Source organism: Carassius auratus, chromosome 1 (assembly GCF_003368295.1).
Source record: "Carassius auratus strain Wakin chromosome 1, ASM336829v1, whole genome shotgun sequence".
Lineage (NCBI taxonomy): Eukaryota > Metazoa > Chordata > Actinopteri > Cypriniformes > Cyprinidae > Carassius > Carassius auratus.
In genome coordinates, this window is record NC_039243.1 from 8588131 (window position 1) to 8602014 (window position 13884).

The following is a 13884-nucleotide window of genomic DNA, read 5'->3' on the forward strand; positions in this document are numbered from 1 at the left end:
CTGATTTCTGATTGACAGTATTTACAAAATGCCTTTGTATCATCGCCTACCACAGGTGTAATCCATGTTTTTAAAGACTGGTCGCTCTCCCATTCCTTTCTGTAGGACTTTTTATATTTACCTCACTTTGGCATGATGATGATGATGAATGATGATCACAGTTTTGACTATATAACGAATTAGCCTACAACAACCCGCCAATCAAGCTTGAAGTCTGATTGGAAAGGATTCCCCTGAACCCTATTGGCTAAGCTGAACCATACCTAATTTAAACATCATCCTACATTAGCTATATAATTTATTTTATAGTTAGTTTTCATTAAAAAAAAAATAAAGAATACTGTTTATAGTCAAAAATAAAAACCCGCCTGTTGTATCAAAAACCAGCCCAAATTTTAAAGACCCGCCCAATACATTTTTTTCCGGTTGGACGTGACCAAAAGGAGCCCAATTGGGCGGGAACCCGCCCAATCTGGCAACACTGGTTAAAAGGGCACGCAACTGTTTTGTCCTCTACCGCTTTAAATGTTCGCGCGCTTTTAACAGCTGGTGGATTCTGATTGGCTGTCAATGACTATCGTTACTCAATAAAAACGTTCGGAACGATTACATCGTTCCTCTGTGACGTGATGCTTATAGGTGTGAACGAATGATAACTTGAAAACGTAATAGATTTATTAATGTATTTTTAACATATTCTAGAGAAAGATTTGAACAGTTTTTATTCAGATCACAGCTGGGAAATCGAGTGCAACAACATCAGAGAACAACAGACACTTGAGTGTACGTCTGTCCGAGATCTTTTGAAGATAAACGCTCAAACAGCACAATATTTGCAGTAATAATGGAAAAAAAAGTTCTGTTAGAATGTGCTGATGGTTTGCAGATGACTTGACTGGCATTAAATAGAATACACTGCACTTTAATCTCACCTCATTCTTACAAACTCGTTCTTTCTTTGCAATTCTCAATTATGATTTACAAAATAGTCACTGTAATTAATCCTGTCACTGTAAAATATTAAATTTACAAGTACTACCATGATGCTTAACCCAATTAAAAAAAAAATAATAATAATTTGTTTTGAGTTGATGGATTTTAAGATTCTATATATTTTTTTTAAATGGCATGAAAGACATCATCAGCTCTTAGTGTAGTTTTTTCTCTTTACTGAAGTAAAAAATGAAAACCAAAAGTGAAATCACACTGACATGATTAATTTGTTTTAGTCACCAAAAAGAGAAGAAAACACCATTCTTTAACAAAAATGCATTAAAATGGCCTTTCTAAAACTAAAAACAACCATCAACATTTACAGGGCAAAGCTCACAATTCAAAACGAATCTCAAGAGGAGAGATATAAAATTACAAATTGTCCCTGTTGGAGTTTGTGTGACCCTCACACTTTGATTCGATGAACCCGTTTCCATTTGTTCTTGTGGCTTTGGTTCAGTCTGTGCTGGTTTAGCAGTAGTCTTGCTGGAGGTGTATGTGAGATCCGATCCCTTCAGACCCCAAACCCACAGATAAACCCCTTCAGACCTGAACTGACGATCAAATCAAAATGCTTCATAGTTCACATAAACACAAACCTGGGTCTTCATTTGCCCTCCCAGGCATCTTCACGCTGCTTAGCAGCCAAACACTTTTGTTCTGATGAGGAAACAGATCAAATAAATCCCTGTTTTTATACCAGTCTATCAAAATACGAAGCTGTGAATAGTTATGTCACCTTTTGCCTTCCGTAGTTTGTTCCTCTCGGCCTCTCGCTCTTCTTTGGTCTGGTTACTCTTCACACCCAGAGCCCCGATCACCAGGCGGCGAGCCAGAGCCGCACTCGTCTGAGGACGCTCTTTAGCTGGCAGCAGATAATCTACACAGGGACAAAGTTTAGAGGAGGTAAAATATTAAACAAGTCTGAATTTATTAATTCATCTGTGATGAATGCTCAAAACGGTCTCATAATGAATAAAACATGAGTGAATAAGAAAGACCAGGAGTACCGGAGCAGCTGCGCGCTTTGGCTTTAGTTGCGTTTGATGATTTGGATAGAGGCCTGATCTTCATCATGGGGTTCTTCATCCTCAGAGCATCACGAGCTACACAAACACACTTTGTAAATACAAGAAAAGGGCAAGGTTTCTCACTTTTGGTGGCTCATCAATATTTTGAATGTGTGATGCTAACAATGTTTTCCGGAGAATAAGCTGGATAGGTTTTGAACAAACACAATAGCTAGCAATCAATTAACAACCAAAAAAAATAGATGGTTTCTGGATCTAAATTTGGCAAGGACACCTAATACAGCTCTTCTCAGCAGGACATTTCTAATCTTCAAACTCTTTGGGTTCTTTTCCACAGTGCTTCTACAGACAATTTCAGATCCTCAAGCACGTCACTGAAGTTAAAACCATCACGCCATTTTCCTCCAGGTCAACCAGCTATTGATTCCCGAGATCTTATAGGCATCATGTAGTCATTCACAACATCTGGAAGATGCACTGACCTGCGAAGGGACTGGAGAACAAACCGAGGACATGCATGTCATCAATCCACTTGATGTCAAACCCCTTCTGCCTGAAAACACACACAAATATTTCAATAATTTAATTACACATCTGTATTTTTATAGTTCTCAGATTTCAATTAATGGTCACATGCAAGTTAAACAGATATTTTTAAATCTTTTTTAGCATTTTTTTTTGGCAATTTGCAAAAAAAATAATACCAGTTAGAATAGAAATATTTCTGCTGTAAATTCTTCACATTAGACGTTAAACCTTTAAATTTTGCTGCTTTAAAAAAAAGAAAAAGGAATATTATGTGGACTATTTGAGCCGGAAGCAATGTTTGAAAGTTAAAAGAAATTAATGATGGATTTGTTTCTTACAAACAGCTTTTTTCCATTGCTACACAAGTGATGTAATGCTAAATTTCTCTAAATCTGTTACACATCCACAACTTGGAGTGTAAATTTTCATCAGATTTTCATTTTTGGCTGAACTATCCCTTTAATTTAATCACAGCCTTTGATTTGACAAGGCATGTCACTATTTCAGTTTTAGTTTGCACAGCCCCATTTCTTTATTTTCATGTTGGTTCGATGTAATCAGTTATTATCTTTTCATCAAACCCTGATTGTGATTAATGATAAGAGCTTCACACACTGGAACAAGCTGAAGGATCTGATCAAGTCCTCCGTCTTGAACTCAGGCGGGAAATCGTAAATCTCGACAATGTGTGACAGCTCATCGTCCCGAAGCTCCACCTCCTCTTCCTCCTCCGGCGTCCAGTCATAGTGGTCGGAGCGCGCCTCCTGTGAAGACGGCTTCTTGCGGCCCTCCGTCAGAGACAACTAAAATTGGAAAAAGAATCAAACATGGGCACAAACCCCAGCTAAAGCATCTCAGTTCATTATGTCATCACGAAAGGGACAGCTCACTCAAAAATGAGGGAAGTCTTTGTGACTCTTACCTCCTCCATCAATTGTGGATCAAGACAGTCACCGTCATCATTAAACAAAGAATCCCAGTTCTCCCCTTCCTCCCCCTCCTCTTCCTCTTTTGGCACCCCATCATGTTCTAGTGCACTCCCCGTGTCCTCTGGTGTGTTCATAGTTCTGGATACATTTTGTGTATCCTCCTCTTTTTCTGTGTGCATGTTCAGGTTTTCTTTATCTCCATCCTCTTCCTGTTTGACCTCTCTGTTTGGAGCATCTGTCACTTTGGCTTTATCTTTCTTATTCTTGCGTGCCTTGTCGGTGTACCGGGGCCTGGGTTTGGATTTCTTGTCACCATCTGTATGAGGCTTCTCCGATTTCTCGGCCTGACGTTTCTTGGGAACGTCGTTTTCCATGGGCTTTTTGGTTTGGGCCGGAGCAGCCGCTTTGGGCCCCTTGTCTGTCTGAGCTGCTTCAGTCTCCATAGAAATCTGTGTAATGAAAGTGTGTCGGTGAGTGTAATGAGGACGAATGCTGTTTTTAGAATAGCGTACGAACACACTGTTAGAGAAGTGTCCATGGAAATGGAAATGGCCTGCATTTATGTAATATAATTTGCCCTTTCTTTTCCAGTGTGTTACATAGATAGGGCAGTGTACATATTGTAATTTTACAACATCCTTTGAGACTCTTTGTTTAAATCTGTCGTTTTCGCTATTTAAAACTGATATTTCTGGACGAAGTTGGATCAACAATGCAAAATCATTATAATTTACAAGATAATGAATGACAAATCAAATCAAACGACAACAATGTAGCATACTACTGTCTGACATATATTCTCTGTTTTAAAAATAGTAAGCTTTCATAACAAAAACACAAAATTACTGTTCGTGACACCATTTAAAAAACCCGAAATATCTATTCAAAACAACTCAACAAGCATCAAATTATTCTAGGATAGTATGTTGCGATGTAAAAAAATCAACACTTGTAGAGGAAATTATTCGCAGTTGTCTTCTACTTACGTCTCAATATTTTTCAGTTCGCCGAAACGTTGAAACCATAACCGGATGTTTGGAGACGTAGGGGCGGCGTGACGTCACGGTCGGAAAGCCTATCACGGGAATTGTAGTTTAATAGTGTGGTTTAAATACAAAGCTGACATCGATCCAAAGTATCCATAGTAAACATTTAATTATTTTAATCCGTTCAATTGAAAAAATCTTATCTTAATCATTGAATTCCATGTCAAATGTAATGCCTTAGCAGTACATGTGATAACGTTTTCAGTAACACATCCATATTATTATCCACAGGAAATATTACAACTATTTATAAAAAAACATGCAAACCTGATTATTTTAGTATTATTGTAGTCAATCATATTCATTTTAAGTTTATTTGTTTGAGTTGTTAGGTACATAACACATTTTCATGCTGAACTGCGCGTCGTTAACGCCCTCTTTTCTCTTGCGGGCCTGTGATTGGGCGGACCTTCACAGTATTTAAAATACTCGACGATGATTGGATAGTCCCTTACGCAAGCGCTTATGTAAAGCGGCTGCAGTGAAGTTGTGCAAGGAAGGAGTGAATACACATAGTATAAAAAAGAAATCTCACATAATTTCCCAAGCTTTTGAGTCAAGCCACATACTGGAAATTCTGAAATTCTGAGCGTGAGTATCCACTAATCCAGTCCAGTCAGCACGAGAGGAGGATATGACACATTATATTTTACTTCTAAAGCTAAAATAATAGTTCTCTATTGAGGTGATGATGGCTTGCAAATGCACGAACAATTCTGTCCTGTCATTTCTCTTTGGTTTGCTTACTCTAGCTCTGAAAGTCTATTTCGTTTGTTTTCTTTAATTCAAAATAAATGTGTTCAGTTGTGCATCCTCGCCACACTTTCTTTTCTTTCAGTTTAATTAAAATATAATTGCATGATCTTAATTATGTTTCATTTCCATATGCTTTGTAAGCAATGCCACAAGTTCTTTTCACCTGCACCTATTGCATGACTGAAACATAAGTATGAAAACTGCTCTTTGTGATGAAGAACACTGTTTGATTGACAGGAGGAGATGAGGATGCGGTGGGCGTGTCTTCTCGGTTTGGCTCTCTCAATGTTCCATGTTCTCCATCACCACAGATACGGTTCTGCCTCCAGATGCTCCTCATGTTGATGCTTTGAGGAGAGATATTCACACAGTCAACACAAACAGCCGCTGTGTTGGTAAGACCTCCACACTATCATTATCTGTGAATTAAACAATCAAGGTTCATAATAAACATGCATCGATTGTGGACATTTAACTAATAATGGGAAAACTTGCATTTCTTCATCTTTTAGGATTTTAAACATGTTAGAATTCTAACGTGAACATTTCTGACATATGAGAAATGTGTTTTTGTCACATATGTGCAAAACGCTTTTATAAATAAAAACATACTTCTAATACAATAGTGCACAATACAATTCTGGTATTTCTGATCAGATGTATTTCTGGTCAGTGCATTTTCTCAATGACAAAAACCTAGTTTTGGACCCAGTTTTGCATATTCGTGAAAATGCATCTTTAATGACTCTGACTCTGGAGTCTCAGAAACTGCAGAGAGATAGATATTTGGGATATAGAGTATTTAGAATATTCAGTGTTGTATTTATGAAATAAGGGGAAAAAGGCAATGAATGTTGAAACAATTTTCACTCAGAAATTTTTAGTAAAGTTAACAAATAATTACAAATAAACAGCAAGTAAACTTTGCACTAACTGTGAACTGAATTGATCTTTTCTTGTTAAACGCACTCCTGTCATAATCTTTTTTTCTTTTTACAACTTCGTAAAAAATATACTGTATATATATATATATATATATATATATACATATATATATATATATATATATATATATATATATATATATATATATATATATATTTTTTTTTTTTTTTACATTGTATTTAAAAAAAAATAGGCTAGAAATGTGCCCTTGTAGTTACTTCTTTTCCACTTTTTTTAACACTTTATATGACTACATCTATGCCAAAAAGATTATGTATATTATCATTCCTCATTTTTAGTCGTCTTCTTCTTTTATGAAAATAATCATTTGAGCTGAAATGTGTAGTTTTATTGCAATGAAAGTCTTAATAAAATCTTGATTTAATTACTCTAATTCATAGTTTATATTAAATTTACTGTAAACAATATTGTATTTTTTTTTATATTACATTAATATCTTACATAACAATATTCTTAACAATAATCTTTTGAATTTGTTGTGAAAAATGTTTATTAAATTGCTAAAGAACTATAAAAAATACTTTATTTTAACAATATAATGCCTTAATAATAAAACCCTTTAAATAAAATGTGGATTAAATAAAGAAAGGCAGAACTTGTTCGGTTGGCCATCATTGTTCATTTATTTTGCTACACAACAGTAAAATCACTCTCAGTTTCTTTTACGCTTGATCTTTGCATAAACAGGGGCCGAAGGTTCTCCGTGAGAAATGAAAGCTCATGATGAAGGACCATGAGAGGAAGCTCTGGCTCTTGAGGACTCGTTTCTGCTCTGACGCGGCGGTATGAGTACAAAGCATGAACGATTAGCACACTATGAAATAAAACACAACACAATAAAGTCATAAATCGTACCCGTGGAATAAGATGGCAGTATCTAGGGAATGTATAAAATATCTGGGGTCAGATGTCAGTCCTTGACATCTCTGTAGTCTAAAATCTGACTTCTGTTTAATAGAGTAAAAGTGCTAATGAGCAGAAGGATGATCAATCATGAAGATGGAAGACTGTTGAGTGCCGTTCGGCAGCTACATCACAGGCGTTTGTGAGTGAGATTGCATATTACAGTGACAGAAGCTCATGTGCACTTTACCCAGAATGCTACAGCGAGTGACTGGAGGATGTGCAACATCTGCGAGAGGACGGTGGTAATGACTGAGGTAATGACGTGCTGCTGATCCAACAGCGGATGTGTCTCGTGGAGGCAGTGCATGTCAGGTGTGTTTGTGTTTGGCGATGCTGAGCGGACGCTCAGGCGTGAGTGTGTGTGAGTGTGTGTGTGTGAATCATCGTCCGCTGCTGCTGGTTGTGCTGCTTCCTGAGCTCGAAGCACTGGAGCCGCGATCCTCGTACACACTGATCTCAATCTAACACACGCTGGGGTTAAGGGAGCAACATCACAGCGTCACACAACCTTACATGCACTAACTAAAGACATAACTTTACACATACATGCTTTTAATACTTGCCATGATTATGAGTAAACTGCATGTCAAATTTAGTCTTATTTTAATATCGTTTTTGTTAATATTTTGAATTCGATTTTATTTTTACATTTTCTGTTTTCATTCAAAATTTATATAAAGTTTTAGAAATTTTGTTGTGTGTTTCTGGTATTGTTATTCGTTTCTAAATATTATATATGTAATAGTTTTGCTAAGTTTATTATGTTTTATTTCAGTGAATGGTTATTTTATTTGAAGTCATGTTTTTAAGATTTAGTTTTGGTTAATGATAATATCCCTGGTCCAGTTACTGTTATAAAGCAAAAAAGACACAACTATGACTAATTATTTACTATTTTCTCACATTAAATTAACATAACGTGAAAACATCAAATGTCTGTTCGATCCCTTAAAATGGTGAACATAAGGAGTCTTGGCCTTCTTGACTTTTTAAACAATTAAAATCATAAAACAAAATAATTTGACTTTCAACATAATCTTTTGAATTGCTATTCTATGTATTACAAAAAATAATAATTATAAAAATATTAAATATTATAATATCTTAATTTAATGAGAAACCATATTTAGGTTATTTGACATTTGTCATAATCTGTTAAATCTATATTGTGGGGGGACACATAAAAATAATTTATTATAAATTCTATACGTAAATATTATACATTTATTATAAAAATAAATATTATATAATTATAAACCTTATTTGTTATCAAGTGTTATCAAGAAATCAATCAGTAATTTATCAGTAATTACGAAGTATAATAATATAATAAAACTATATTGAGCTTATTCGCCATTCAGCATTATCTGTCAAAGTAATTTAAAGTAAAAAAAAAACCATAATTAATATATATGTCAAAAACAATATTTGGTTACATCCCACATTTTGATCTTGTCTCAATCTTGTCTTTAGTTTTTCAATAACTGCAAACCTCACACAAAATAAAGACATAATAAAAAGAGTTCACGAAACATCCTAAAGCTGGACTAACGCCTGTTTCTGAAGAACAAGCAGCTTCCTCTGACCATCTGCTCGTGTACACACAGTATTTGCAGCTTTCTCTGTAAGGATACGACTCTCATGCCTCTCTCTATGGGGTCTGTGATGAGGAGACCTCGAGGAGCGTAGACCTTCTCATTCTGCTCCTGAATGTAGCGCGAGATCTTCTTCAGCACCTGCACACACACACACACACACACACGCATACTTTTGACTAGCAGCACCATTTTTATTCACCATAGTTTGCCAAACCAACACATAAAGTGACCCAGAGTATGTTTGATTTTTACCTGCCGTTTTCAGGGTGGGTTTATCTGAATCTGATAACTTACCTTCTCGTAGCGTGTCTCGATGCACAGGAATATGAGGTAAACTGTGAGGCAGGCCAGACATCCCTCGAGGTAGGACTGGCCTCCGATCTTCTCCGCCTCTGCATAGTAATTATTCAGCGTCTTCACCGTGTCCTCAAACAGTGTCCTCTCAATCTGACCAATCAGATGCAAGGAAAAGATGAGTCAGCCAATCAGAGAACACCAGGGAGTTCACACAAGGACATCATATGGCAGAAACTACTGTTTTTTTTTATTGAAAACTAACTGACACTGTAAAGACATCAGTCTCAGGCCAGATACACACATGATAAAACTTGATTGCGTCTAAATGAGAGAATGACACAGAAATCTCTAGGTTAAATTCCCTTTGCCTGTCATTTCCTCAGAGAGCCTTTACTGGCTGTCTGTAACATGATCTTACACCTTTAAACAGCTCTATTATCAGCTCTATTAGCAGCTCATTATGTGTGTGTTGTGTGGAGTTGCGCACTCAGCAGTGCTTTTGCTGAAGAGCAGAGTTTCTCTGAGTGAAGAGCCCTTTTCTCTTTCCTGTCCTTTTTACTTGCATTGCGTCTCTTTTGTTCTGCCACACACACACACACACACACACTTACCCTGCTGTCTAACTCGGAGGGGAACTTGGTCTGGAACTTGCAGACGGTGCCATCTGTGTAGTCTCTCTGAATGAAGACCTTATTGGCCAGAGATGCACTGTGTCTCAACTCCTGAAGGTTATGGAACTACGACAGAGGACGAGAGAGGGTTACAGCACGCTGCATTCTGATCTAATCATAAATTCAGTTTCCTTGGGCTGTTAGAAGCTAAACAATGCATGAAAATGGCTTGATGAGTGAAACCAGAAGTTTGAGCTGGAAATTAGCCATTCAGTTATATCACAGTTATGGTCCTACTTGCTAGTCAGTGACAGGCGGTATTAGACATTTCTGCAGTGTAGTGCAATGACATCATTTGGTCATCACTGCATTACTTTGAGCTCATAGACTGATGCAGTCATGTTGATGTTGATTTTTGTCATTAGGCTTGTTTGAGATGAGCAAAATCTGCGCAGAACCGATCACCGGCGATCACGGCGAGATGCATGCCGGTTAGAAAAGTGTCCGAGTTACGTCCCCCTTGCTCTGATGTCATGCTGACGTGTGGCAAAAAACTCTCACGATGGCGAGGTGGCTGTGTCGGATTGAGCAGTCGAGCGCAGTTGCTCTCCACCGACTGCGCTGATCAAAAGCATGATGGGAAACGACTGACTGACGACACAGCTTCATGCTCATTGGCTGAGAATGTCAACTGATACATTTTCTCTTTATTCTAAGAATTAGATTACCCATTTATTTATATTTACATTCACACTAAACAAAAACAAAACACACCTAGTGAATTTAAGAATTAGGACATGCCTTTATTTAATTTTATTTAATTTTTCTCTTAATTAGAATTCTTCCTTGATGTAATTTTCACTTTATTCTATTTGTGTGAATTAATCGATCCATTAAAAATATACATGCACACATACTTATCTAAATGGACTGTTTAGCCATTATGCCTTAAAACAAGGGAAGAAATTCTGAAGAATGTTTGCTACAAAACAGCTTTGACTTGCATAGTATGGAAAAATGGTGGCAGAAACCTGTTTGTTTGCAAACATTCTTCTAAATGTCCTCCTTTGTGTTCAGCAGAACAAAGGAATTGATGCACATGATGACAAAACAATGGTATTTCGATTACATCCACTTTGTCTGCGATAAAAAATGCAAATGCAATCTCCTCCATTGCTGACGTTTCCGCGAGACAAAACAGCGAGATTCAGGAAGTGTCCGACTTCAAAGGTCTTTTTTGACCCCTTTCCTTACTGCAGCCGCCTACTCTTGCCTACATCATCTCATATATTGATGCAGTGAAGTCATTATCTCATAGATTGATGTTGATTTAGTCATTATCTCATTGATTGATGCAGTGATTTCATTATCTCATAGATTGATGCAGTAATGTCATTATCTCATAGATTGATGCAGTTGTTGTTATTACATCATAGACTGATGCAGTGATGTTGTCATTATCTCACAGATTAATGCAGTGATGTCATTATCTTAGAGTAATGCAGTGATGTTGTCATTATCTCACAGAGTGATGCAGTTATGTTGTCATTATCTCAGATTGATGCAGTGATGTCATCATTAGCTCAGGGTGATGTCATGATCAATAGTTCAGAGTAGTGCAGTGATGTCATCATTAGCTCTACACTGCATTCCTACCAAATGAATTATCACACTGCATTTTTTAACTAGCGATCATGAAACCTCCGAGTAATGCAGTAATGCAGTGATGTCATAATTAAATTATATATTAATCCTGTGATGAACTTAGAATTTAATGCACACATTACTGTCCGTGTGTATTCACACACACATACACACACACACACACACACACGCACACACACACAAACATCAGGTCGACTGGCCATCTGTCACTGCCAATACACACTCTAAAATCAGCCTGAGTCATGAGTCCTTTCATCCCCCACTCCTTCCCTGCGTTCTCACCTCTTTATTTTGCAGTACCTGTCATGATCACACACTGGAAGACTATAATAAGAAAGCACATTCCATAATGAACTACTTATTCAAAAACTCAGCTCTGTTTTAGCAGCAGGTCCTGCCAGTGCATTGCTCCCTCTGATAAAATAACAGGCTGAGACATGACATGTTGGTTCAACACACACATACAGTCTCGACTTATAGGATCTTGAACTAAACGATGTTGGGAAAAGATCTAATAAACAATGGTACTTCAGTATAAACAATTGTATGCAATTACGAACACATTCATGAAAAACTACATGCAAAATCAAAAAAATACATTGACCATGGACAATGTACTAGCAAAATTTTGTTAGGTACTTTTGTGTTTGCGACATGTCGCATACTAGCACCATGTTTTTTTAAGTACTTCACAGTTCTATGTAAACACTAAAGTACAATACCGTCTGAAACCACAATAGTACTAAGTTACCGCCACTTTTGTACGGGAAAACTGAGATTTATTACGACAATGGTTCTGGGCTGTTGTTACTAAATGCCTCATTAATTATGCATGCAAGCAGCATTTGGTCTCGGTCTCAGAAAGATGAGAGACACTGCTACCGACTCCCACGAGCACAACCGATCGATCGCGAGGAGACGATCATTTAACACGCACTCACCGCTGATACCAAATATATCAAAACACAATCTAATCACACGGTGTAGCCTGTGCAGAATGGTTATTGACTGTCACCCCGGGAATTATGCTTGTTTTCCGCAAGCACGAGATTAAACACAGATCTCGCGCTCGAACCACAATCGCGCGCGCGTTCAAGGTTACTCGGCGGGACACACAGTTGATTGTCAAATAAGCCTCAGTATAACTTCTGAAATCACATTTTAATGCCCACCACAAGAAATCACAAAAGGAAATAACATATCGCCAGTTAAAACACTTTTGAAAGGGGATATGAAAAAAAGACAGAAAAGAAAGACGCTTACAGATTCGTGGCAGTACGGGAGTTTAGTTCGCTCCGTCGCTGTCCGCGGTGCTGAACTCATTCCTGATCCGGCCACCGATGAAAGAGACGCACAAACACTCCCTCTGCTTTCACTAAAAGAGCTTATCGAGCCGCGGACAGTCGCTTTTATCCTCTTTGATGTCCAGCTGCGCGCTCCACTACGTCACACTCGCACCAGACCCTTCCGACTCCACACAAGCCTTTGTCATCTTCATGAACACGGAGCTTAAAGAACACTTTCTCTTATGGATCTATCCTAGCAGCTGCTGTAAGCAACATCATTTCTGTCAATCATGACACTATGCCAGTTATAAACAGATAGAGAGGACCTGAGAGCATAAGTGAAGAGCCTTTTTCTCTCTCTTGTAATATTAATCATCATTACAACACAATCATTACAATAAATAATCTCGTTTCTCCCTTTTATTTGATAGTAGCATTAATGATCAGTGTCAAGTGAATAATATACGTAAATCTCCACCTGATCGTATCCTTAAAAGTTGTTGTATAACCCAGTATAATCAGTTCAGTCCTGATAAATAACATTTGACCGAATCATTTAGATTACAACATTACACTATCTATCTATCTATCTATCTATCTGTCTGTCTGTCTGTCTGTCTATCTATCTATCTATCTATCTATCTGTCTGTCTATCTGTCTATCTGTCTGTCTATCTATCTATCTATCTATCTATCTATCTAGTCATGCTCGATGGTCTGCGCTTCACTTGTGGCTGTTTAGTTCACTCTCTGTATGATATTTACTTTATTGTATTCTGTGCATTATGGGTTGAGCAGTAGTCATAAACGATTGTTTTTAAAATCGAAGCGTGAAACGGCTGTTCTCGTTCGCCTGTAACGTCACGTACCGATCCGTGATCTCCATCCCAGATTTAAATGATCAAAACGACGCCGAGATTCAGACCGTATCTTCTATCTATCTATCACACACGGGTCGTGTCACCCAAACATGAGGAATAAAGGGCTGTTTCTCACCTCTGTGGCCATGTTTCCATGCGAGAACGAGAGGCTTGTCCCGGCTGCTGAAACCGTTTAGAGAAACAGGTTCACGGGAATAATCGTTTGCGCCTGGGGATGAACTGAGGGGGCGGAGCCGGAAACAATCACACAATGTGATGACGCGCGGAGGGAGGAGCAACTGCAGCTCTCAAGAACGTCCAACAGCCAGAAATTACAATATTTACAATATACAATTAATATATAAATTTGTCAGCTAAAAAAAAAAAAAAACCCAACACAGCTCAAACCCAGC

At 37.6% G+C, this 13884-nt stretch overlaps 2 protein-coding genes across 4 annotated transcripts; both read right to left on the reverse strand.

The window, feature by feature from the left end:
- Positions 1-1146: 1146 nt before the first annotated feature.
- On the reverse strand, positions 1147-4555 carry r3hcc1l (R3H domain and coiled-coil containing 1-like). Of its 2 annotated transcripts, XM_026222354.1 has the most exons (8): positions 4468-4555; positions 3475-3930; positions 3168-3355; positions 2507-2577; positions 2004-2099; positions 1733-1873; positions 1593-1653; positions 1147-1505 (listed from the first exon to the last, which is right to left on the reverse strand). In XM_026222354.1, exons 2-7 carry the CDS (start codon positions 3922-3924, stop codon positions 1601-1603), a joined length of 999 nt encoding a protein of 332 aa, XP_026078139.1. In that variant the 5' UTR covers positions 3925-3930; positions 4468-4555; the 3' UTR covers positions 1147-1505; positions 1593-1600. The 2 variants fall into 2 exon arrangements, with proteins under 2 accessions (XP_026078139.1, XP_026078071.1); XM_026222286.1 differs by having other exon boundaries at positions 1147-1653.
- Positions 4556-6848: 2293 nt separating this feature from the next.
- Positions 6849-13740, reverse strand: golga7ba (golgin A7 family, member Ba). Of its 2 annotated transcripts, none has more exons than XM_026222549.1 (5): positions 13608-13740; positions 9662-9787; positions 9048-9200; positions 8790-8891; positions 6849-7616 (listed from the first exon to the last, which is right to left on the reverse strand). In XM_026222549.1, exons 1-5 carry the CDS (start codon positions 13617-13619, stop codon positions 7536-7538), a joined length of 474 nt encoding a protein of 157 aa, XP_026078334.1. In that variant the 5' UTR covers positions 13620-13740; the 3' UTR covers positions 6849-7535. The 2 variants fall into 2 exon arrangements, with proteins under 2 accessions (XP_026078334.1, XP_026078257.1); XM_026222472.1 differs by lacking the exon at positions 13608-13740 and adding an exon at positions 12590-12900.
- Positions 13741-13884: the final 144 nt, after the last annotated feature.

Coding starts and splice junctions, on each gene's coding strand:
- r3hcc1l (XM_026222354.1), bottom strand. CDS start 3,924: ATGGAGACTGAAGCAGCTCAGACAGACAAGGGGCCCAAAGCGGCTGCT. Junction 2,578..3,167: donor AGATCCTTCAGCTTGTTCCA/GTGTGTGAAGCT, acceptor GTGTGTTTTCAG/GCAGAAGGGGTTTGACATCA. Junction 2,100..2,506: donor GTTCTCCAGTCCCTTCGCAG/GTCAGTGCATCT, acceptor GTGTTTGTGTAG/CTCGTGATGCTCTGAGGATG.
- golga7ba (XM_026222472.1), bottom strand. CDS start 12,649: ATGAGTTCAGCACCGCGGACAGCGACGGAGCGAACTAAACTCCCGTAC. Junction 9,201..9,661: donor CCTCCGAGTTAGACAGCAGG/GTAAGTGTGTGT, acceptor CTGATTGGTCAG/ATTGAGAGGACACTGTTTGA. Junction 7,617..8,789: donor TAGAGAGAGGCATGAGAGTC/GTATCCTTACAG, acceptor AGCGTGTGTTAG/ATTGAGATCAGTGTGTACGA.